At 43.6% G+C, this 24,895-nt stretch overlaps 1 protein-coding gene across 2 annotated transcripts in view; it reads right to left on the bottom strand.

The window, feature by feature from the left end:
• Window positions 1-24,895, bottom strand: part of TYW1B (tRNA-yW synthesizing protein 1 homolog B) — a 105,700-nt gene that overhangs the window by 68,458 nt on the left and 12,347 nt on the right. Inside the window, exons 9-11 of one of the 2 annotated variants that reach the window (XM_084299635.1) lie at window positions 16,982-17,108; window positions 5,645-5,697; window positions 2,881-2,999 (exon numbers count right to left, since the gene is read on the bottom strand). In XM_084299635.1, the coding sequence (XP_084155761.1) occupies window positions 2,881-2,999; window positions 5,645-5,697; window positions 16,982-17,108 (299 nt within the window). Of the gene's footprint in view, window positions 1-2,880; window positions 3,025-5,644; window positions 5,700-16,981; window positions 17,109-24,895 lie in introns of those variants that run through there. The other variant, XM_084299636.1, reaches the window with a different exon arrangement.

Raw genomic sequence — 24,895 nt, 5'->3', positions numbered from 1 at the left:
AGGAACGCTGCTGAACTACAGCATTTCTTGCCAAAGTGAGGAAGAGAAAACAAACAGGCTCCTCGGCCTTTTCCTCAGTGATCCTCGGAGAGCCGCAGTGAGTTATGCAGCTGGAAGTACTGGCAGCCTCTACAAATGTCAAAATCCTGAAAGGGATCAAGGAAAAAAAAAATCACAGCAGTCTTATCTGCAGCTTAGTGCACAGAGCTGCACAACAAGGCCAGCAAAGCATAAAACCTGTATTAAAAACATTTTGCCAACTGTAGATCAAAACTATCGTTTCCTACGTCTCCAACAGCACAGATGGTAACTGCTAATAAGAAGGTAATATATTTATACTACCCAGCCACTGGTGCTTGTAATTCTGCATTCAGCCTCCTGTGATTAAGCATCTGCAAGGAGTGGTGGGTTTAAAGTAAGAACTGTGTAGATGTTGCTGGATGTTTGTGAACTGCAGTGACATGTAACAGGTAATGACAGAAGTGGACGAGGAAGTCTCCTTTCATCTAACTAACAGGACCTGGCGCAGCTTGCAGCCATGGGAAGGATTGTAGCAGCACAAGCACAGGGTCTGAAAGCGCTGCCAAAGCCGAGGAGAAAGCTTCGTTCAGTGACAGTTCTGGTTTATGTCAAGATGAGGTGTACATAAAATGAGCCGTGAGATGAGATGCAAACTGAACCTTAAGTCTTCAAATCCAGAGGTCAGAGATGAGCAGACAGCTGCTGTCCACATGGACAAGTCCAACAACTGCAACCCATTTCACCTACTGAAGGTGAATGAGAAAGTTTTTCGGCACAGTCCTCTGGAAAGCTATTTGCTTGCATTCAGGTTGTTACCATTAGCAAAAAAAGCATTCCAGCACTCAGTATGATTAGAGCTACATGTTTCCAGGATTCTTCTCAAAGTGCCAAATGACACCTCCAGAATGATGAGTCACACGGAAGGTATCACACTTTGCAATTTATCCTCATTTACACTTGTTTGACCTCTCCAGCTCAGCCCCATACTCTAGGTACAGGCTGGGATACTGCTGCTAAGAAATGCCGGAGTTGGGTCATTTTGAAGGGGAACAGCAGTAAATGGTCTGCAGTGCAATACTAGGAACAAAACACTATGTTTTGGTGATGTTATTGCTTTCTATTTGCTGTTTATGATGTACCTTCTGTGTAGGGACAGAGGGACAATAATACGCATGGCGGTCTTCCTCCTAGCAGTACAGCCACCACTGCAGAATTAAATGCACTACTGCTAGCTGATACTTGGAAAACAGGAATAAGCAGTACATTTTTTGTTGCAGTCATCAGATTGTTATTACGGGCGCTGAAGAAAAGTGGTAATACTTGCCAGTTGCTGTCCTTTCAAGCCAGGATACAATGAAAGCCCATCAAGAGCACCAATTAACATTCTGGAATAGGCTCCCAAACGCAAACTTAACAGGACAAGTGGTATCTGATGCTTATACTTAATACTAATATGGAAGGCAGCGTCAAAGTGCATTCAAAGTTTCAGCAGCACTTTTGTGTGGATACTGTCATTTAAATATTCTCTTGAAACATTTGCATTATTAGAACTTGATGACTATGAGAGACAGGAAACAGTACTCAGAAACGCAGCTGTTTCGGCATGAAAATACTGGTACATTGGACACCCAGGCTCAGGGATGGAATAGCTGCTGCTGGCAGACAGCCCCCTAGGGTAGACAAATAGCAGAGGACGTGCAGCCCCCATGGTTTGAAATAGCTAGCAAGGCAGAAGACAAAAGAGCTCAAAGAATAACCTCTGTGTCCTCCCACTCGGTACACTTTCACGTCATTGCTTTTATTTCTGCTGAGCTTCTCAGTCTCACCGATCCCCTCCTGCACTCCCCCAGCCTAGCAAAAAACTCCCTCTGAAATCCAGGCATTTTGGTGAGTTAGCAGTGCTAGAGCAGCTGACAGTTCAGATCTAGGCAAAGCTCATTTCCTTCAGAGAAATGACAGTGAAGTAATTCCTTTGAGAAAAGGGTCACTTTACTAGCTAAAATGGAAAATCATTTATTAACTACTGTTTTAGAAAGGCAACAGTTATGAAGTCATCACTTTTCACTCACTGAGAATGTGAATTGCAGTGTGAAGGTAAGACGAAAGATCCAGTTTCAAAGAAAACAACAGAATAATTAGCACCTTGGTGGCTTTGCACAACATGAGGGCCTGTCCATGTGCTACAAAGCACCACGAGCCAGTCCCAGACAGTGACCTCAAAAGGGAACCATACTGCTGTCAAGTGCTGGCTCTTGCCAACCTTTTCAGAGCAGGGTGCAGAGGGACTTGTGGGCAGTAGACAGAGAAAAGCCCATCTCCTGTCTCCCTGATTTCTCCTTCCACCAGATGGTCTGAGCTTGCTGGGGCCCCAAGATGTGGCTGCAGAGGACCCTGCTCTAGGGAAGGTAGCGCTGGGGAGCCATCAGATCTTATTCAGCCTCTAGGAAATACAGTCTCCCATGCACCTACCTCAGGCCCAAGCCATGGGCTCCACAGCTCTCCAAGGAGGAGTGCAGGCAGATGCACGAAGGCAGGGGTGAGCACAGCTCCCTTCCTCACTCCTCCTCCTCCTCACACTTCCAAGTGGAAAAGGACACATGAATGACACTGCCCTATGTTTGAGGATAAGGACAGGGACGGAGTGGTGCAGAACAAAGCCCAGCTGGCCCACACAGTTGAGTAGAGCAGGGCACAGGATTAGCACCGTGGACAGATATCCCTCTTATGTAGCTATTGCCCTGTTTCTTGTGTTGCTGTTCACAGTGCAGGATTCCTCTCCCCATGTGCAATAGCACAGAAAGACTGTAATACATGACTAGGTGATCTCCCCCACAAAGCAAAACTGCAACAATATTTTACCTCCAGCAAAACACACATTTGTTGGCACAAGCAAGGCTTGGCGTGGCTTCCATGCAGCGATGGCTCTCAATTCCATAAAATGTGTGCTTGTAGCAGCCGCCTCGGCCTCGAAGCATCGACTGGCAGCAGAAAAAGACACAAATACTGAGAAAGTTAAAACACATTATCTGTAACCAAACCAAGTGTAAAGATTTAAAGTCTGCTCCCTGGGCATATTTGCAGTTTTCAATCACTAGTAAATTTGGTGTTCAGCCACCTGTGATGGGTACAGCGAGCCAGGTCACAGCTATGCAACAGGTCAGAATAATGATAGATGCAGTCTGTTTTAAGAAATTCCTAATAGGCATATCACCATACAGTCTGATTGTGTAAGTTTCCTCTCACACAGCTTTAAACTTGACACCATAAATGCCTTGCTTCTGTAAGGATCTATCCAGACAATCAGCATCTTCTCACTTGCAGCACCAAAGCATAACTGTGCTCCACCGAACCTTTTAACTGAACCAGCCAACAGAAGAAAGCAGGTAAAGCCACTTAAGCCGTAAGAAATATTATTGCAAGAGCCCAATACAGAGTAACAAGGATCAATATAAACGCTGCACTATGAAACACTCAATTCTTTCCATTTGTCTAGTAAAGCATTTCTTCTAGCACTAAATTAAATAAATATCCTGACCTTATAAACCCTCATTCACACCAGTCACTGGCTCCAGCAGGACATCGCACGTTCCTTCACAGAGCCGCAGCTGCCTTCCCACCGGAATTTGTCTCCTATTTAGTATGCAAGTTGCTTGGAGCAAAGACTGTCTTTCATTATCTCAGTTAAATAATAATAAATGAGAAAGGATCTTTACCACTCTCCAGAGAAAATTTGAAATATAACATAATAACTTTTAATCTATCTTCCTCTACCTGAAGTGTCCTAGTGATCCAAGAGAAAGTTTCCACTGAGCACTAGGGAAAGAATAGGTAATGCCTAGCATATGTACAGCATTGCTGGAAGATTAAACAAAATAGAAAATATTATTTATTCTACCCATCCCTCAAATGACAGAGGTTTCAGGAGACTCACAAGTTCTAGGAGAGCAAGTTGTATTATGGATTTCATAAAACAGGCAAATTGGACCCTGCCTTAAATTTGCAGGGTTTATGCTCTTTTCCAGAATACAACAGACACAATCATTTTAATCTGAGATATCACTGTGGAGCGCTGCTTAATACTATTCCTCGTAGCCCTGGCTCCTTCTCTCCACTGATACAAATCTGGAACAAACCTCCTGAAGACACTCACATATTGGTGTGAATCTGAGTCAAAGCCACTGCCTGTAACCAATTTCAGCTCAATTTATTAGAAGGCTTTATGTTCAATTCCTGCTTAAGCTAAAAATAGTATGGTACTATCTAAGCACACAGAGCTGCTATTTATTTTGTGAAATGGCTTTACAGTGCTGCATTAAATTTCAGTTCTTTAATAAAAATAGGTTCTCTGGTTTTCTTTCAGTCACAGCATTGATGAAGTCTGACAAGTTTTTCTTTAAACATTTCGTAGCCTTCTCTGACGCTAAAAATGATGGAAGAGAAATATTTGCAAGAGTAAACAGCAGAAGCATCACTGGGATCAGTATGTCTCAAATATTCATGACAATACAACGGTGGGCTCTTTAAGCTGTTCACAAGAACAAGTCTTTTGATAAGACAGTTCATTGATACCAGCCATTTCAATAAAAGCCTCACTGCAGCCACCCACTCAGGTGATTGCCATTCAAAGAGCTCTTTTCAAAAATAAACAAAGTTAATCATGCAGCAAAAAGAGAGCTGAGAGACCAAGGAACTGATCGCTGCCACAGCTCAAGAATTAGAGATGCGCTGGCATTTTGATGAGATGCTGATTCCTGGTTTATCATCCTGCGAATGCTGAAGGCTTGAGCACGTTAAAATCAATGTTACTCCTCAAATGTATACCATTACAGGCCAGCTTTCAACTTCAGAGCTGCAAACTGCTTCTCAGGGACCTGCACAGGACAACTAGAACACACATTCCAAAGCAGCTGACGTTTGTTCTATAGGGCTCTGCACCTCCACAGGGAAAAGTCTTAAGCCTGCAAACAAACTACTTGAAAAGCTAATGGCTTACATAGCCTACAACTATAGGAATTGGGGGATGATTTTTTTCCACCTATATATGCATACACACACACATATATATACCCACATGTATATTATGTACAGCTATAGATACACACACCCCCAAAGACTAAATTTAAAAAACTCCTAGTGACAGTTACTTTGCTATCTAGACCTTGGCAAGTGTTGCAAAATAGTGGAGGAACATTGCCTGTTACAAATCAGATGCCTTAGTCACAGAACAGGTTTAATGAGTGCCCTTGCGCACTCATTTGAACGTAGCGATGGACTGTCATCTTTGTTTCAAAAGACCTCACACCTATGACAAAACCTTCCCACTTTCCCGTGGCGTTCTGCTCCTGCCATATATTTTAGTAGGTAGGAGATATTTTAGCAGACAGCAGAAACGGGAAAAACAACAACAGAAAATGATGTTCCCAGCTCTTTGCCACAGTCATGTTCTCACTCTTAGCAGCAAGCTTTTAATAGCTTGAAATGCAGAACTACAGCCTGTAAGACAGAATGTCTTCTTGCAGGTAATATCACATTTTTAAAGGGTATTTCACATGTAAGTTGTAATACCTGAATAAGTCTCTAGCTTTATCTTTTTATTTATTTATGAACTGAGAAAAAAGCATACCTTTGTCCATCGACAAAGCTTCACCCCAGAATGGCTTCCGATCAGCTTGTAACCTGAAGACAAGAGGTAAATCAAATGATCAATTTCAGCCTGAAATAGCTGACACACAAAATATAATAAGGGGTAACAGAATTATTAAGCATCTCCACCTCAGTGCTGCTTTTCCCTGTTAGCACAAACGCAACACCAAGATCGGCAATGCCCGCGCACATCGCTCGTCACTTGACTCTGGGAGCCCACACATCTGAGCAAAGGCCATGGCCACCCAAGGGACTTTGGCCTGCTTGAGGCAGTTTTTTCCAGAGGGGATTTATTTGTACTGCTCAGCTGCCTGAATCATTCTGGGGTGGCCTTAAGATTTCTCCAAGTAACAGGGTAGCCCTGCAACAGCGGTGTGGGACACCTGCATTGACCCCAAGGGATGGGGCATGGAAGGGAGCAGGACAGGGCACCAGCAGCTTCTCCTGGCCCTAAGCAACTACTCCTGACCTGACTCTTCCTCAGGACCAAGGAGACCCGTTCCTGCTCCTCAGCAGGTCTGACCAAGCCTGGAGAACATCTGATTGACCGTGCAGCTGCAATGCAGCTTGACATTGCAGCTGCAATGGTGGAAGAGAACCAAAATTCAGGGCTCAGTTTGAACTCAAGCTTCATGGGTTCACCAACACCACACACACCATCTCCCCTGGCCATGACAGAGCCACAGTAATCAGGTAAGCAAGGAAGCCACTACTCCACACCCAGAGGAAAGCTGATTTCACATCATTTCACACTCCTAAGCCAAGATCAACACAATTTTATTTAAATTTATTGGCCCAGAAGGATTAATTCTACAGTGTCTGTTAAGCACTAAGTACTATTATTACCCAAACTGCTTGAGTTAGGTTATTTTCTTCTTTGAAAAAAGTGCATAGAGACCAATGTGTCTGAAGGATTAAAAATCACTTCAGAAATCAGCATAAAAATAAGAGGGATTTGAGAAGCCTCGCGGTCTCACTCATGCAGTAGCATTTTATGCATCTGTGTGGCCTGGCTGTCCAAACCCAGCACATCTCCACCAGAAGCTTTGGGCAGATGTTTTTATTAACATTTTCAAGGGAAATCAGACTTCAGGTCTCAAGCCTCCTTCCTGCTCCTCCTACCCAAGAGGGGGTAAAAAAATACCTGTTCACAGAAGCAGCCTTCACCTGGTACAATGGAAATGGGCACAAGCACCCTGCCTGGAACTGGTCACCATGTCTCATGCAGCAGGGCCCCAGGGAAGCATGACAGCACCCCAAAGTCCCCTGCACCTCCAAGTACACAAAGCCAGCCAGGAACTAAAGTGACAGCAGATGCCGTAACAGCTGCAGCAGCTAGAAATTAAACAGTGTGAAGACATGCACAGCTAACAAGAAATCACACAGCATCTAGAGCACACTGCTTCCACTACTCCGCCACTGAAATTCAACAGAGATCTGACCAGCCTCCTCTTACTTGTTGATCTTACGTTGTTCCAGTCTCCTTGTGCAGCTTCTTAACCTCATGGGAGGGTGGACAAATGTAGTTTTAGCTTGATCTGTTCCCTGATCAGCTCTCCAAGAGACTGTGTGAACAGTTGGGTCATAGCAAGGGGGGTGATTGGCAGAACCAAGTGGTGGGGGCCCCCTTTTGATGGCAAAGGGACGGACAGCCAGGTTAAGTGAAGGTTCAGAGACTTCAGTCTGCTCCCAAGAATAAGCCCTGAGCTCCCTCTCCCCTCAACTCAGGGGGAACAGACAACATTTCAAACTCATCCTCCTTGCACGTACGCCCGGGTTAAGTAAATGCAGCAAGGAGGAGAGAACTGATGCAAGCCAAAAAGCCTTGGTATTTTACCAAGCTGATCATCCAGCCCTTTCCTGGAGAAGACATCAACATAACCCTGATCAGCACTTCTGATATGGACCTGATATCCGGCACAGCCAGGGGTGATATTGAAGTCACCATCTAGGACTGGACGTAGCATCTCCCTGTTGATCCTTGCGTGAGACAACCAAATCCCCACAACTGAATTTGGCGGCATCACATCATCTCCTCCTACCCTGAGTCTCTCCTGCTCATTTCTTCTGCATTTCTTTGCAAAAAGGTTTGTCCAGCAAGGTCTAATCTCAGAGACCTCCCTGTACTGCTAGAATTCATATCCTTACAGAATATGATGAGCATGGGAAAGCCAGACTCTGCTGATATCAACCACTGCAGCCTTAGTCGTCATCTTGTATTTCTCAGAACCCAGCAACAGTGTTCATATAAGATTATTCTCTCAGATTGTCAATAGAAGTAATGTGGCTGCTTTAAAATGAGTTTTAGATTAAAATTAAATTGGAACTAGGGCATGCTTGCCCAAATCCACTACTGCGTTGCTTAAGGGAAGAGAGGAAGCAGCTAAACTGGACAAGGTGCCAAACTCCGGAGCCCAAAGCTGCAACACTTTCTCTTAACTTACTTAGACCAACTTCCACCATGTGGAGCGCCCACAGCTTCCTATAAAGGCCAAGAAAATTGTACATGTTCAACATCAAAACAGAGGCTTACAAACTTCAGCCAGCTTTAGCTATGAGAAGGGGCTTACTCATCTTATTTGCTGCTGCCAGGAGTCACAGCTAGAGTTACTGGAAGAAACATCGTATATTTGCAGAACTTCTTTAAAGCACTGCACAAAGCTTTTGAATTCGAGTCTTCACTGCATGGGTAGCTCTGGTAGCCAGTCTAGTTACCTTGCCAAGCCATCACAGCGATCATGGACCATGACACATTTTTTCAGACTTGGAAATTAAACCAAGTATCAGCGACCACGTCTGTACACTCTTTACATCTATTGTGAGCAAAGTCCCTCTGACTCTCAAGCCTGTTTCTTTGAGCACTATATTTTAGCCCCCAGTTTGGACTAAAAGAAGAAAATGCAAAGAATTATGCAGGAGCCAAGAAGTGCTGAGCTTCAAACCAGCCCTGGTAAAGAACATTCCAGAGAACCAGTTTGAGGGTCTCACCCATTACGTTTCTGCAGCAGTTTCTGCAGAACAACCACTGAGAAAACTCAGGCCAGCTCACCCCTGCCACGAGCTGTGCCACAGCCCCACCGTGCCTCTGCCAAGGCTCTTCTACAAACGGTAGCTGAATCATGTTACTGACGGCCCCAGAGTCTGCACCTATGCATGCCAGAGCTCACAGCACACACACACACTTCTTAAGCTTGCTCTTGGGAAGTATTATTGGGAGCAATAACTGTAAGTGAATATTTGGATGCAACACCCTCCAAATACATTGTATTGTCTCAATGGGACTGGGCTCATAACTGTTACGTATCTTCAGATCCTAAGGCTCAAGAGAAACATCATATTTTATCTACAGCCTAATATTCAAAGGAGCCTTTAAATTACCAGCAGGTTAAATAATAAGCTCTACTCAGTAAAGGCACAATGTCTGATCACAAGTGTGTATTTTAGTTGATTCCACACTAGATTATAAATTTTGGATGACCCAGAAACCTGCCAAGCTTCACTGAAATTCGGTGTCACTGTCATAAAGACTTGAATTAAGCTTTTAAACAAGCTTTTGGGTGAAATTAGTTTCATCAGGCAGTAGGCCAATAAACATTCGGTGATTGTTTGCCCTGAGAATCAAACTGGAGTTTAATAGACCACAGACGGACTTTTAACCAAAAGAGATGGCCTCTGTAACAGATGGTGAATGCTCCATCATCTAGTGCAAAACAGCTCTGCAACTGTTTAAGACCATTACAGCATTTCAACTCCATCACGTAAATAGTTTAAAAGGTCCATTCTCTGGAATTTTAAGAATTTATTTTAAGAATTTAAGAATTTATTGAGGGACTCTGCTGAACTTTCAGCCTCAGATACATACCTTAGGCAGGACACCACTGTCTATATATACACACGCACATATATCTCACATTACAGGAAATCGAGGTATTTTGGTGATGTCTTTGCTAGATTATTTTACCGGTGTCACATAACAAGTCTCCAAATTTGGATTAGCTACATGCACATGTGAGTAAGCATGGTAATTCTGAAAGCAGAATAACCAAGATAACCCAAATTTCTACTAGTACAACTGTCCACATATTAGAAGCAGCATCATATCTGCAGTCGAAAAAATGCATCTGCAATAGTCACATCCACAACTTTAAGATTCCTCTGACTATCCTAACACTGCCAGATGTCCAGGAGAAAACCCGAGGGCACCCTCCAGTACAGATGTTTACACTACCAAAAGCATGCTTCAACTAAAGACTTTGAAAGCACAGAGGTAAAGATTTTAAATAAAAGAATCAAGCAGATGAGTGGTGGTAAAGACCCCAAAAGGCAGAAAGACTTAAACACCCTGTGAGAATTCAGTAACTGTAAGCTTGGTGAAAGCCAATCTGATGTCACGTTATGCTTCAAAAAAAAAAAAAAAAAAAAAAAAAAGTGACTTTCAGAAAGCTTTCTTCAGAAGAACAAGTAATATGCAGCTGACAAATCAACGTGGTTCTATCAAGCAATCTCCTTAAATAAAAACCTGTTTTGAAGCAATGATTATTCCTTAAAGCTGAAAACACAGTAAAGAAAGGGGAACTTCAAACTAGGGGAATGTTTACAGGGAAAAGTTTCCAGTTTCCTGCCATTTTGCAAGCGTGCTGGTTAAAAGGCCTGAACTGAAGGTTACAATACAGCAGTAATCCATCACCAGCATTGTAAGGACCATTTTGAAAAGCTGAAACAATTGCTGCACTCGAGCTACCGTCTCAGAGACAGCATTCTGACTAATGCTAGAAAACAAGTAAGAAAAATAGAAGAGTAATTTGAGAAAGGAACCTGTTCAAATTATATCAGCATTTATACCAAAATAGAAAGAGGTAGGATCAGGGAATTGGAAATTTTCAGATCGCCCAAGCACGGTAGGAGAAACCTCAGGTTTTATTTCCAGCACTGCTCAATCTTCAAGAAAGCCTTGCAAAGCACATCTCAGAGTCAACTTCTCTTTTTTTTTTTTTTTTTCCCAAAAAAAGCTTTTTTGAAAAATATTGCTCTTAAGGAGCAAAAGGCTAGTGAGTTGTGGAAGGGCTTGCTTCCACGCACTCATGGCGGATAAAGGAACATGATAAAGGATTGCAGGACTACACCTTACATGCAAAAGATAGTGTAGTTCAAAATCGGATGGAAAGTTTCCTCCATCAGCAGAGCTGCCAAAATGCTGCTTCAGATCATTCTCATCATAAAGAAAACACAGAATTTCTTGAACATTTTTAACTTGTAGTAAAAGCCTGCTGAAGCCGCTACAAGAATCACAGCTGCTATGTCAAGCAAACCAAACCTAACCTAGAATCAAGAAAACGAGACTGGTGAAGGTCAAGGATGGAAATGCCAGTAGCTCTAAGTTCCAGCAGCAACAGCTGTCCATGAAGGAGCCAGGAAATTCTTAATGTCTGGGTTTTCACTTAAACCCAGATGTCCATTTTAATCCAGTAGCACTGTTTCCCTTGCAGCACTGAATTGCCAGGGCACCAAGGGCATAGGAATATAAAACCTCCAATACTCAAATGTATGATATCTAGTCAAATTCTGCTTTTGACAGACAGACACAGAGAGCACTGATACTTTCACCTGCATCAGCTAGCGCTGAAGGAAAACAAAAGAAAACCTGTCTATATCTGGCATCTTTGACAAAGGAAAGTCTAAGACCATTTGCAGAGCTGTCGTAGAGTGTTTGCCATGAAGGAGTGATGCTCTTGACCTCCACCAGAAGCAACTCCAGCAAGACACGCCTCATCTTCAAGAAGTGAGGCCATGGGCATCTACAGCATGGCACCTCATCCCATTTTAATTGAACCTCCAAATCAAATGCAAGTTCTTGAGACCTCTTACCATGGAGAAGATTGAGAAATGGGATGTCCAACCCCTTAGCTCCAGTAGTTTCACCAGCTTCCACACTGGCTTTGCCGTCCCAAGATAAGAACAGCTGCCCTCTACCCCAAAAAGCCATCTTCACAGACATCCACCACCATTCACCAGAGCAGCCATCAGAGAACAGAATAAACATGCTATGGACAGAAGTCACCTCCCCATTGCTCCCAGACACTGTGCAGATAAAGACCTGCAAGACAAGTCACTCAACTGAGTAGCAAAAGGACCCTACACCTTTGGGACGCTGGGAAGACAAGCTCCACTGAAGAGGAGAGCACATCCAATCCCCTTTTTGGCTGAAAAGCAAGCAAAGCAAGAGAGAATGTGGTGGGACTCTCAAACAGGCTGTCTCAAAGAAGAACCAGCTTCCCCAGAAACATGCCCTGCACTGCCCCAGCCAGTAGCCCCAGCTCAGCACAGAGCAACAGCTCCATGGCCAGGACCTCAGGCTGCCTTCTCACCCACCCACCCTCCCATGGAAGACCTTCAGGTCCCCACAGTGCCTCCCGTACCCCTGCCTCATAACTCCAGCTCCTCTCACATCCTTTATCTATTTTGACTGGCCTGATGACTGGGTAGGATGCAGCAAATATGCCCAGGCTACAGCTAAACCCTTGCCAACCAGCAGCAACCAGCCAACCAAACACGATGGGGCATAGCTTGGAGGTCTGGGCATTAAGTGAGAAAGAAGAGTCTCCATCTCTCCTCTTTGTTCATAAGAAGATTCAAAAAACTGAATTCTCAAAATTGAACCATTTTAGAAGTTCTCAATATCTTTAAGAACTTAAAAGTCAGTGACAGCTTTAGCAGAAGCTGTCCTGCCAGGTCAAAAGGTTTAGGTGGAAGAAGGCAATCAGCCTGCACAGCTCTTTTCCTTAAGTAGCCCGAACTAATACACAGAGAACTAACGTTATTAGAGAAGAGAATGTGCTGGCTTTTAACGAAGCTTTCAGTCATTCTGAGCACATTTCTTTCTCTACACGTCCATTTGTATAAAGATGGTGACCCCTTGCCTGGGGAAAGTGCTGTGTTATGAAGAAAGGATAGCAAATTTTATCCTTGCCTAAATATATCTTGTACTTTGTTCCAGCTTAATAGACTTAATTTCAAAAGACCAATACTCTCCAAAGCCCTTCCAAAACCTAAAAATAATGGGTGATCTTCAAATACAAGTGAATTTATACTTATTTTCCCCTGTTATATATGGGTAACCACCAACTCCAATAACTGCACACAAGGGAAGAATCAGGCCCACAACGCTGAGTTTTGGCTATCTAATCTGCTACTGATAAGCTGCTACATCTGCGCCAGCACATTAGTATTGCAGTCAGCTCACCACCAGCTCTTGGCAGCTTCCACGCTGTTGGACTTGAGCATCTTCTGCTTCCTGGATTCTTCCCCGTTAACTGTGTATTTCCCATTTATTTACACAGATATTTTTAAGGAACAGCAAGAAAATCTAGCAGGCTTAACTTTGCCTGGTTTCAGTCATTACATTTACTCTACTCACAGGTATTCACAGAAGAATTTTGTGTTTTTCAAACTAATGTTTCATTTTCCCATAGCCAATAACTGAATTCTGTGGTACATTTCAGAGACTGCACCAGTGTTACTAATCCCCGACCCAGCTGTGAGCTGTTAGTGCCACCTGGAGTTTCAGAGCGATACATAAATCACACCAAAACCCAAAGACATACACAAACATTTTGGTGCACAGCCTGCAGAAGCATACATCCGGCAGCACCAATCTCTGGGCAACTTCTCTGTGCAGTGGATTTGATTCCCAAAGCCAGAGCACCTACAGCTCAGCACAACGAGCCAAGCAGAGACCGTCAGAAGCTCAGAGCAGCAGGCACTGAAAAAATCAAGAACGGGCAGTAAAAGCTACCGACTACTTCACTACTTCTGAAAACCTAATCTCAAACAAGATTGATAAGCACTTGAAAAGCTCGGTTTTCAATATTCTTCTGAAGTCAGCCTCCGGATTTCTAATACACGCTGAAAAACACAGATCAAAGCATATCTTTACATCGAGCAGGAAGCCAGAGCATGAAAGAAAGAAGTTAGTGAAGTAGCCCATACTATTTCAGATAGCAGCCATCTCTGAATAAGTACTTGCCTTTCAGTACAAGTGAAATAGAGATTATGGACACACTGGTGCTAAATCTTATGCACATTTAACCAGTAGAAACAGGATAATCCAACTGGGCTGCAGCAAAACTGTACTCGCAATAGCAAAGCAGCAACAGAATAATTTAATAGATGTCCATGGGGTCTGTCTTTGGGTAACACTAATACATTCCTGTTGTGTTATTACCTACTACACAGTTACAAGAAACAGTCGTGTTCAGCAGTACATACAGTTGAAGAGAACAAAGCAAAGAACATGTTGGAAACAGAGTATGAGCAGATGAAAAAAAAAAAAATTCAACTTTCAGCCCCAGCCAGGATTGTTTCAAGACTCTACAAGAAACTATAGAAAGCAAATGAGAAAGTAAGTTGGGCTGTGCCTACTCATCACCACAGGAAACATCCACATGAAAAGTTTGCTTCTATTTTCAGTTAATTTCATGACATCGACCTAAACAGATGAAGCAACTAAAGCATTAACATACTGTCAGCCCTCTCTCTCTCCAGCTATATTTGTTACTTGGAAGTACTAAGTAGTTCATGCTGTATGTGTATTTTATGCAAGACTGAACACCGATGGGAAGGGAATCAGTGTTTGCTCACAGCACAAGACCAGCTACGACTTTCAAAGAAACAGCTATTTCAGAGAACCTTTTATAAAGGTATTTGCAACCAGACAACTACAAGGGCTTACACCTACACAATTCAATATTTTAGATTATATTTAGCTGAAATTCACTGCCAGTGCTAAAATAAAACTATTAAGCAATATGCAGTTTACGTACAGGAAGGAGCTAAATTTGTCTGAAGGTGATTAAAAAATAAGACCAAGTGTTACAGTAGTCTGCAGAGATGCTGTTCAAAGGCAAACTTCTGTTATTTCTGTTATGCAACTACAGTTCAAAAGAACAGCTTTCTTCTGAATCACTACTACTGTTTTTTCCTTCTCTTGGGCTAATTATGCCCTTAGGGAGAATCTTGAAGAGACACTGAACCCATATCCAAAGCAAACAGTTGTCGCCAAATTAGATGATCTTCTGACAACACTGCACTCTTATTTTGGGGGGGGATGGTGCTGAGGGAAGGAGCGAATTGCTTTATTTTTATAGCCAAATAAGCTTGTCCTGGCATATTATTTGCAGAAAAGAGCTACAGCACAAGAAGAGAAAGGTAGATTTTTCTTCCAAAAGCAACCACTAAAGAATTATGTGAGAGGCAGAGGAAAGAAGGGGAGGGTTGCATCAGCAAGAGGCAGTCGGAACTGAAATTACATGCACAATAGCTTTAAGCCTTTCAAACTTCAGATTTAGGTGAGGAGACCCCCAACCAGATGATCCACTGTTGGCACTACCCTGAATGCAAAAGGAACAGAGAAATATTTTCAAAATAGAAAGTATCTGAATAATGAATTCCTGTCTCTGGAACACCAAAAGGAAATCCCAGTTATTTGGGCCTTTGTTTAAAAAAAAAAAAAAAAAAAAAAAAAAAAAAAAAATCCGGCAGCAATGTGACCCTCCCTCCAGCATTATTTTTCAAACTACCACTTTTATACAGCACTAATACCCCACCATTTCATTCACCCCCCAAAATGGAATCAGTAACGAATGGGTCATAGCGAGCCGGGACATGAAGCGCTCCCACGACAACCCCCGTGACCACCCTGGCCTAACAAAGAGCCAAGGCAGAGCACTGCACCCCAAGAAGAGCATCCAAGCAGGGCAGTTGCTGAAAACCATTCACCCAGACCCCAGACGTTAGTACTGCAGGCCACTTCTACATCCCTTCTAGGGCTCCTGCTGCCTCATGCGGGAGCTGAGATGCCTGGGGCACCCCGCGGAAGCAGTGGCCCCAACCCTTTCAAAATAGGGGACTCACAGCAGAGCATGCACTCAGCTCCCTGCAGGCCAGCTCTAGAAGCAGGGAGGTAAGAAGAAGTCCAGAAGTCTCCAGCAGACCACTCCCCAGCCCTGCCAGCCAAATTCACCCATCCTCACAACACCCTTGTGGGCAGAGTGATTAGCCTTTCTGATCACATACAGTAGTAACAAAACAAGTACAAATAAAAGCCTGTAAGACTCCTCAAACTGCTCTGCAACTGCCACCATATCACAACCTTCAGAACCAAAGCTGAGAAGCATTGAACCAGCCTCCTACAGCCCTCCGCTGGCTCCAGCCAGCAGCAATGCCACTGTGGACATGAGGATGAGGCACAATCACTGCTACTTCATGCTAAGCATCATTTTAAAGAAGCTTTTGCTGGGTTCTTTAAATCTGCAGGCTGAATGAAAGAACAGCTGTTTTACAACTGCACTAAGGTTAAAGAAAAAACAACCAAACGAGTCAGACACGATAGGCAGAACACAACACCAGCCATCTACAAAAACTCAGGCTGAAGAATATCTGAGATCCCGTGGAGCAAACGTGTTGTGATCCCATGGCTGCTGGACTGACACAGAATGTGGTCAGAACTTCAGAGCCCAGCTCTGCAGCAATGTGTCTCCACTACAGTGACCAAAGAACCTTCTCCGACACATCAGGAGAAAGGCTATTGATTCAGCAGGCAAGAGAACTGAGTACACTCATCCTGAAAAAAATCACACAGGCTCCCTTTAGTCTCTAACCACAGTGACAGAGCAGCACAGGGCAGCTCACATCTCCCTTCTCCTGGCTTTACCACTCACAGCTGAGGGTTTTGAACTGCAGGGCTGTTGGCTTGGCTCCTCTCATGCTTGCCCTCTGTTTTAAAACTCGTCCTCTATTAGCTCATTAACACTGTTCATTACAACTCATAGGAGAACCACTAACCTAGTCATCTAGCAGATGACATTTGAAAGATTTTCCTTATCGGAAATGAAGTTTTAGTGCCAAAAAAGCAGAGGCATTTGAAACTGAAATAAAAGCATGGAACTAAAGTGCAAGACCGAAACAAATCTGATCTTTAAATATTCTTACAGAAGCCTATACTTAGTCCTATGTGCCTCACGCTCCTATCTTCTATCTCAAACTGACTTAGCAGAAGTTACACCCTGAGAACTCTGCTACCCTCTCTGTACTTTACTGTGCATCATGCTGAGATGCATTACACAGCTTTAGATTCTTCCCCCGTGGAACACAGATACAGACAGCCCTAACCTAATTTGTCTTGCCTCTGGTTAGAGCCTACCAGAAGCCTACCTGGACTCACAGTCCAGAGCAGCATCTTTGAGAGAAAACAGGCTTTCACTTGCTCTGTTAACAGCCCACCACTAAGCCGGGACTACTGCCCAGGCTGACAGAACCTCACCTTGCTTTGTGAGCGCGTCTCTCAGAGCTGGGGTTATCATCTCTCTCTTTTCACCTGCCTCCTTCCTCCCGGCGGTCTCTCCAGACAAGCTCGTTCCAACATGTCCTTCCTCAAGCTCACGTTCTCTCTGTTTAAAGACAGTGAATTACAACCACTTAGATTGAAACATCATGTTTTAAGCACTGTGGCACAGTTCAACCAGTCCTGACAGACCTGCTAGACTTAAAACCTACACAAGTGCCCACACATGAGTTCTGCATTCATGTAATCCTGCATTTTATCCCTCTTCCCATCTGTCACTGACCCTTGAGTAATTTAGGACGGTGAATTAAAATAAGAGAAAAAGATCCATACGTGACACTCTACATTTGTTCTAACACAGCAAGAAAATTTCCAAGGACACTTTAAGAAACAAGGTGCTTGAATCTCATCTGGAAGCAGGAGGGACTCCAGGCTTTAAACCCACGGGTTTTGTGATTGCAAAGTAACCTCACCTCTCCACAGCATGCAGACCCAAAGGAACAAACCATCCTGTTTGGAAATGCAGCTGCCTGGAGTGACAAAGCAGCTATTGTCTCAGTTATTTGGGACAGACAGTGGAAGAAAGCCACATCACTACAGTGATTTGGACAGCCCAAGAGTTTAGACTAGAAGATGCTCTCCACGAGTCACCTAAAAGGACAGCCAAGAGCACCACCAAAATTCAGTGATCACCAAAGACCCCGCAAGAAAAGGCTATTTTCCTCCAACTCCAAACAGAAGCTGCTGCATCCCACAAGTTTGGCTTTCAACAGATGCTGCTTTATAAACATGCTTAAGCTCATAGAGTTTACTTAAAAACAAATACAAGAATATCATGTATTAGCATAAAGTTAAAAGAAGAGAAACAAACAAATCCCAGCACGTAAAAAACTGTGAATCCCCTGCTGTATAAGTGTCACTTCTGAGACTTTATGGGTATTTATTACTTTATGTCTGCACAAAGAAGCATGAAAGTGTAAATAATTACTTTGATATTTCATGCAACTTATAATCTGTCAGTCCTTTATGGCTTTTTGAAATATTAGAGAAGTTACGGATAAACAACAAACAAAAACCAACAGAGGACATTCTGTTTCTACAAAACAGGCTATTTCACATCCAAGCGTCTTTTGCGCCAAAGACATCAAGAAGTTCATGCAAATGCTTCCAAGTTTACCCACCAACTGTTCACATCACTAATGAAACCAGTGCGCTTGGCTTGCCAAACTGTGTTCTTCACAAAGTAACCCAGCCGTCCCTGAACATACATATCTTTTGTACCTGAGCAAAACTTCAGAAAGCAATTAAAGGTAACCCAGAAGCAAAAAAAAAAAAAAAAAAAAAAAAAAAAAAAAAAAAAAAGTCTCAGGGGTTCCAGAACAAAGTAAGTTTCATAATACTTGAGAATGAAAGAGGAAAGTAAAACATTTAGGGACAGAAGTTACTACCTCTCCTCATGTTGAATAAAGCTTTGTCTACAGTTTCAGTGAGGCTGTGCAGGAAGGTGTTTTCTAGTGACCAGTAACATAACTTGGGCCATACTGAAGGAGAAAGCGGCTTCCATCTTTCACTTTCCTTCAGTTTGCTGAAAAGCAGTAGGTTACTTTTTTCTTTTAAATAGGAAGATTGCATTGGTTTCTATAACACATTACAAACTCCCCTGAAAGGTTGGCTCTATGAAGTACTTGTATGCTGTTGAGTTTGAAAGCTCACATCCATCCATCAACTTAATCGTCAGGGAACTGCAGAGTCATCTGGGTTGGAGAAAGAAAGACCTTCAAGAACACAAAATCCAACCATCAACCTGACCTACCATGTACCATCACTAAACCGTGTCCCTTAGGGCCACTTTCATGCATCTCTTAAATACCTACAGGGATGGGGACTCCTCCAGCTGAGCAGCCTGTTCCACAATGTTTAACCACCTTTGCCATGACAAAGGTCTTCCTGATACCCAGTCTAGACCTCCCCTGGTACAATTTGAAGCCATCGCCTTGCATCGCATTGTCACCTGAGAAAAGCGAGCAATACCCTCCTTGCTGCAGCCTCCTTTCAGGCAGCTACAGGGAGTAATGAGGTCTCCCCGCAGCCTCTTCTCCAGACTCAGTGACCCCAGTTCCCTCGGTCGCTCCTCATACATCTTGTTTTCCAGTCCCTTCACCCAGCTTTGTTGTTCTCTGCACATGCTCGAGCAATTCAATATCCTTGCAGGGCAAGTGCAGGGCACCACACTGAACACCATATTCAAGATGCAGCCCCACCAGCGCTGCGTACAGGGGACAATCCCCTTGGTGGATTTCGATCACGAAGACCTCTTCCCTCCTAGTCCTGCTGGCCACGCTGTTTCTGCTGTTGGCCCCCTTGGCCACACGGCTGGCTTGTGTTCAGCCAGCTCTCGAGCAGCACCCCAAGGCCCTTTTCCACCAGGCAGCTTTCCAGCCACTCTTCCCCAGGCCTGTATCACCTCATGGGGCTGTTGTGAGCCAAGTGCAGGGCCCAGCACTAAGTCTGACATCATTTAGCATCAAGGCTGTTCAGAAATAAAATATTAATATTACTGGAAAAGCCTCATGCATAAGGAAGGGAGGAGATAAAAATCCTCATCATTTAACTATTAATTCTCAAACTAAGGGCTTCTCCCACATCATTTAACCGACAACTAGGCACGACCATCCACTTAAAAACGAAAGGCACTATCTCAGCACAGATTCATTAGCTTGCCAAAGCAAGACACCATGAAGGATTTGTGAGTAGACACATGCTGGCACATCCACTCTGCTATCTCATGCCAGGTTAAACCCCCCCGGAACTCAATATGCATTATGTAGCACATCATAACATTAAAAAATGCAGTGATTCACTTAACTACAAAGACGACATCCTATCCAAGCCAGCCTTCAGATACAGGGAAAGTCCTTCTGAATTAAAGAGTTTGCATTTCTACCTGCCTGTTGTGCCTATCACTGCAGTAGCTGAGAAAAGTACCTAAACATAAGAACAAATATATAAAATTGCTTTACTGGCAAGGCAGAAACGTGTTTATTTCAATAATCATTTCCCCCTCGGAGAGGATGTTAATATTTTTTCCTCTTTCATCTTGATGTGAAAGCCTGTAAACAAAATAATCGTTTTTTTTCCTCTGAACTGCAATACCTGAGTTGTTCTGTTTGGCAAGTGATTGGCTTCAAATATTTCTTAGGGGAAACTGAATTCACACCCCCATGAGTTTCACTGATTTGCTTAATAAAACTTTCGTATCTATTTTTAGGGTTTGAGTGCAGACAACAAAGTTAACTTTGCACAGAGCAAACTTCTTGAGTTCTAGCAATTTAGCAGGAAGTCCCATAGTAAATCTAAAGCAAGTTACTGTCTTTCCATAACAAATCAAGCGAGCACTGACAAGAGCCAGCTTTTTGTGCCCTTGAAATACTTCCCTGCCAGAAAACTGAAGTAATCCCCTGGTCTGTATTCACCGATGAGAGCCCACAGACAGAAAGCCCCGTGAGTTCCTCCCAGTTCCTTGATAACTCAGGGTTCAGCACAGCTCTTGCTGCAGCCTGCAGGAGCTTCAGCCTGCTGTCATGCAAGCAGGTCTGAGTAAGAGCATCAAGACCCACGTGTAGGGACTAATGATCTACTCCTCTGCAAGTGAAGGCGAAAGTCCTTCCGTTTCTTGCGATACAGGCAGCACAGACACGAGCAGCACGTACTTTGTGTGCAGGCAGCAAAAATCCGGCACAGACACAAACAGGGACCTCAGCATTCCCTGCCAAGGCAGAGGTGCTGCTGCCCCTCTCACAGGCCACAGTTCAAGTGCTTCGAAGGATTTCCTACAAATCTCCCTAGGAAACTCACCCACGGCCACTTTCAAATCTGGTCAGCGTGACCAGTGTGACATGCTACTGCCACTTCTCCTCTTTGAGCTGCTGTCTCCAGGACATCAAGGTGCTTGGTGCCTGCGTTTTCCATTTTAAAACATCAAATGCTTTCCAGACTACTACTGTGGGCAGGGGAGGAGAAAAAAAAAAAAAAAAAAGGAAGTTCAGTGTAAACTCCATACAAAAGTATGCCCTTAAACTAACTTAACATTTTTAGCCTCATGGCTCTATTTATGTCCCAGAGCTGAAAAAAATATGTTCCCTGAGAAGTTTTTGCCCCTGGAAGGAAAACACCCAAAATATATCCCAATTCTGACTGAACTTATTTCCTACTTAGCCTCCCACTGGGCAAACGAGAGGGAACCCTGGCCTTGTCATAATTTACAGCCTCATCCATCAAAAGACTCTAGGATCTTCTAACAAATGAAAGGCACAAACGCTAAGAAAACAGTAATACATCAGTGGCTGGAGACATGAGAAACAGAACTGGAGCTAAGGGAAAAATGTTGGCAAGGTTATCAGGAAAAGACTGCCTGGCAGCAAGAAGCATTAGTAGAACTTTCCCAGGGGAGTGGTTAAATGAGGTATTGAAGTTCATGAATTACATGAATGAAGAGTTGAAACCTCCACCAAGCAGTGCTCTGGAAGCAATACCCCAGTGACAATAGGACAGTTAAAGCTGACAAGCTTCCCCTGGTTCAGGCCCAGCTATCTCTGGCACTATAGGCAGTGGTATCCTGAGGGACCAAGCTTCCCACAAGAGCAGGACAGAGCATAAGCTCGCACAAAAGCTCCTGAACACAGATGGAGAAGACTGCTAGCCTGCTGCTCCAGGTACAGAGAGCTGGCTGTCACACAGCCCAGTGGTTGCAAACAGAAATGGAACTGCTCAGTCCATGGACTAAATGCCCTGTCACTCTTACATCAACGTGGGATACTCTAACTGCTGTCAGTCATCACTAAAAATGGCCCTAAGCATTTGCAAGTGAGCACAAAAATGAGTATTAGAAACTTGGATTGAGTAATCACTGAACCAGCAAACACCCTAACAGCATGAAAATCTTATTAAAAATAGCTACTGGTGTCTACATAATCACAAGTTACATACCCACTCCATACATCACTGCCCAGTTAAGCAAAGAGCCTGAACCGAAGCAAAAAGCAGACGAGAGAGAAAAGCCTGACAGCTAAGAAATGGAGAACTTGGCAATCCATTCCTTTGCCATGGGCTGAGACAGGAGGCGGCTTGATCAAAAGCAAGAGCCATGGTATGTATTTTCAAGACCTGTCCCTAAAGTGGAGAAAGCCCCTGAGAAGTTCTGATAGATAAAAACAAAAACTGAGGAGGCATTTTCTCCTGTGATAGATACCTTCATGACTTTTCAGTAAAGCTCTGGAAAGAAGTTTCCATCCACACCTACCTTGCTATGCTAAACAATAACCCAAGGCCCCTTGCAACTTTCTCAGGCAGCAGGTACTAGCTGCCATCCAAACAGAACTGCAGCTCAAACCCTGTTGAGGGAATCCTGCATTTTCTTTGTTTGAAGAGTCAATGCTGAGATTTTTGGACACACACAGAAGCAGTGATGATTAATTATAAATCCAAAGTCATGCAGACAAGTGATGACAGAAGGCTTATGCTGCTACCTAACTGAATCAGCTAGTAAGGGGCACAGCACACCCTCCGTGAAGCACAGAAACATGAGCAATCCCACCAATGTCCATTTTCTTGTAGTATAGCATCAGAGAGAATCGTCAAGGACAAAAATTCCCAGACCACAACTCTAAAGTATATATGCAGGGCTACAAAAGGATTTTTGAGATTGCTTCACTGAGCTATAATATCACTGCTTTGCTGTAAGGAAGGTTTTTACAAGGTGCAGTTAAACCTTGTCTGCATTTCATGTGCTACTTCATGACTCTGTCGACATTTGTTTGATTTGGGAAGCTTCCTTGGACACACCATAAAGACTGATTTTTCAAAGGAAACAGAAGAATCAAAAACTAAAAGTCTGCCTGTCTCCACCCAAAAGTAACTAGCTTATATTTGAAAACTGGGACATATATTCACATTATTCCTTTCTTCTGTGCTACTATAATCAAAACTAAAACCTAGGAAACAAGATTTAACAAGTGTCCTGAAGTGTTCAGCTCAGCCTAAAGCCAGCAAGACTTTCTGCTATAGTCCATTTTGCTTTTTCACACACAGAACATGTAAGCACACTTTTTTTTTTGAGGGTCTTGCCATATTTTGCACACTTTTTTTAAATGGCTCTGTAAAAGACTTCTCCATTCCATTTCTTTTTCCATACAGTTCGGGGGGGGGGGGGGAGAATATAAAAGAGAATATAAAGAGAATATAAACTAGACAATTAGCAATTGGGAAAATGGACATCAAAGAGCCCTGTAGAGCATCCCTCAAACTTTGCCTGCTTTGTCAGCTCAAATATCAAAGAAAACAAAATCAGGGCTCACCTTGCAACAGGAAAGACAAAACAGCTCCCACTGTCTGTAATGGGTGCTGTCCTCCATGCAGAGGAACAGGGCACTGAACAAGCTGGAGGCTGTATACTTACTGCAGTCAAGAGCCACTTACAATCTATTCCAACCCCTGGGAAGTTGCAATAAATAAGGTTTGATTGGAGCCTACATGTGGACAGGCTTACTGGCAGCTACACTGCTGAACAACCGATCTGCGGGGTTCGTCTAGCAGAACACGGATGCATTTACAGTACCTCTTAACACCTTATCCAAACACATTTATTTGGCTTGAAGCACAGCATCTGCTGCCATCCTTATGCTAGTCACTCCTTGGATACAGCAGCAACAGGCCACTTCCTCCACACTTCTCCCAGTAATTACCATCAGCAGATAATTGTTCCATGCATTGATTTGTGGACTTCTGTTCAGTTGCGTTATTTGCCTGGCAAGAAACTTAAAAACTCCACAGGAAAAAAACACCTGAAGAAACACAGCACAAAGTTTCTGCAAGAAATGGTAAGCACAGGGGCTGGGCTGCTGCAGGGAACACCCTGATCTTCTCCAATAACAGATGGGGAGCAGAAAAGGCTGCAAATAAAGATGAAATCTAATGCTCAGATGGACTTAAACACTTCTGAAGTTTGATATTTAACAGCTTTGCATTACTATCCAATTATCAAAGGGCTGGAGCACCTCTCCTTTGAGGACAGGCTGAGAGAGCTGGGGTTTTTCAGCCCGGAGAAGGGAAGGCTCCGGGAAAACCTCACATCGGCCTTACAGTGCCTAAGGGGAACTGCAGGAAGGCTGAGGAGGGACTCTGTCATGGGGTGTCATAGGGCAAGGAGTAATTCCTTTAAACTAAAAGGGGGTAGAGTTAGATTAGTTATTAGGAAGAAATTCTTTACTCAGAGGGTGGTGAGGCACTGGCACAGGTTGCCCAGAGAAGTTGTGGATGCCTCATTCCTGCAAGTGCTCAAGGCCAGGCTGGATGGGGCTTTGGGCAACCTGGTCTAGTGGGAGCTGTCCCTGCCCTTGGCAGGGGCTTAGAATTGGATGGTCTGTAAGGTCCCTCCAACCCAAACCATTTTGTGATTCTATTGACTAATTTACAACAAACTAAAGAGCAGCGAGGGGTATGGGATCTACCAACCAGCATAGAAATCAGGCTCTTTACTCTCTGAACTCAAAGCCCTTTACAAAGGCTTATCAGGAAAAGCCAGCATCACAGTGCACGTCAAAGACAGACTGCCCAGTCAGAAGCAACCTTTAAAGTATTTTTCCTTTTTCCTACCTATTTCTTTGGGCGCTCCCAGGTTCTACATGGAAACTGAAAGCCTGAAAATCTTGCATTGTTTACAAGTTATAATTCTTCACATCAGCCAAGGCATAAAGAAAGATTTGAACACAGGAAGAGGACAGGGAAAAGCATCCCTTGGACAAATTCAGATTTCAGTGCTGGTGGTCATCCCTCAACAGGGAAATGATGTTTCTTAAAGCTTGTTTCAAGATGCAGGATCACTCTGAATTCTGAGCC

The sequence above is a fragment of the Netta rufina genome (assembly GCF_964035555.1).
Source record: "Netta rufina genome assembly, chromosome: 21".
Taxonomy (NCBI): domain Eukaryota; kingdom Metazoa; phylum Chordata; class Aves; order Anseriformes; family Anatidae; genus Netta; species Netta rufina.
This window is presented reverse-complemented; position numbering and strand designations above follow the sequence as displayed.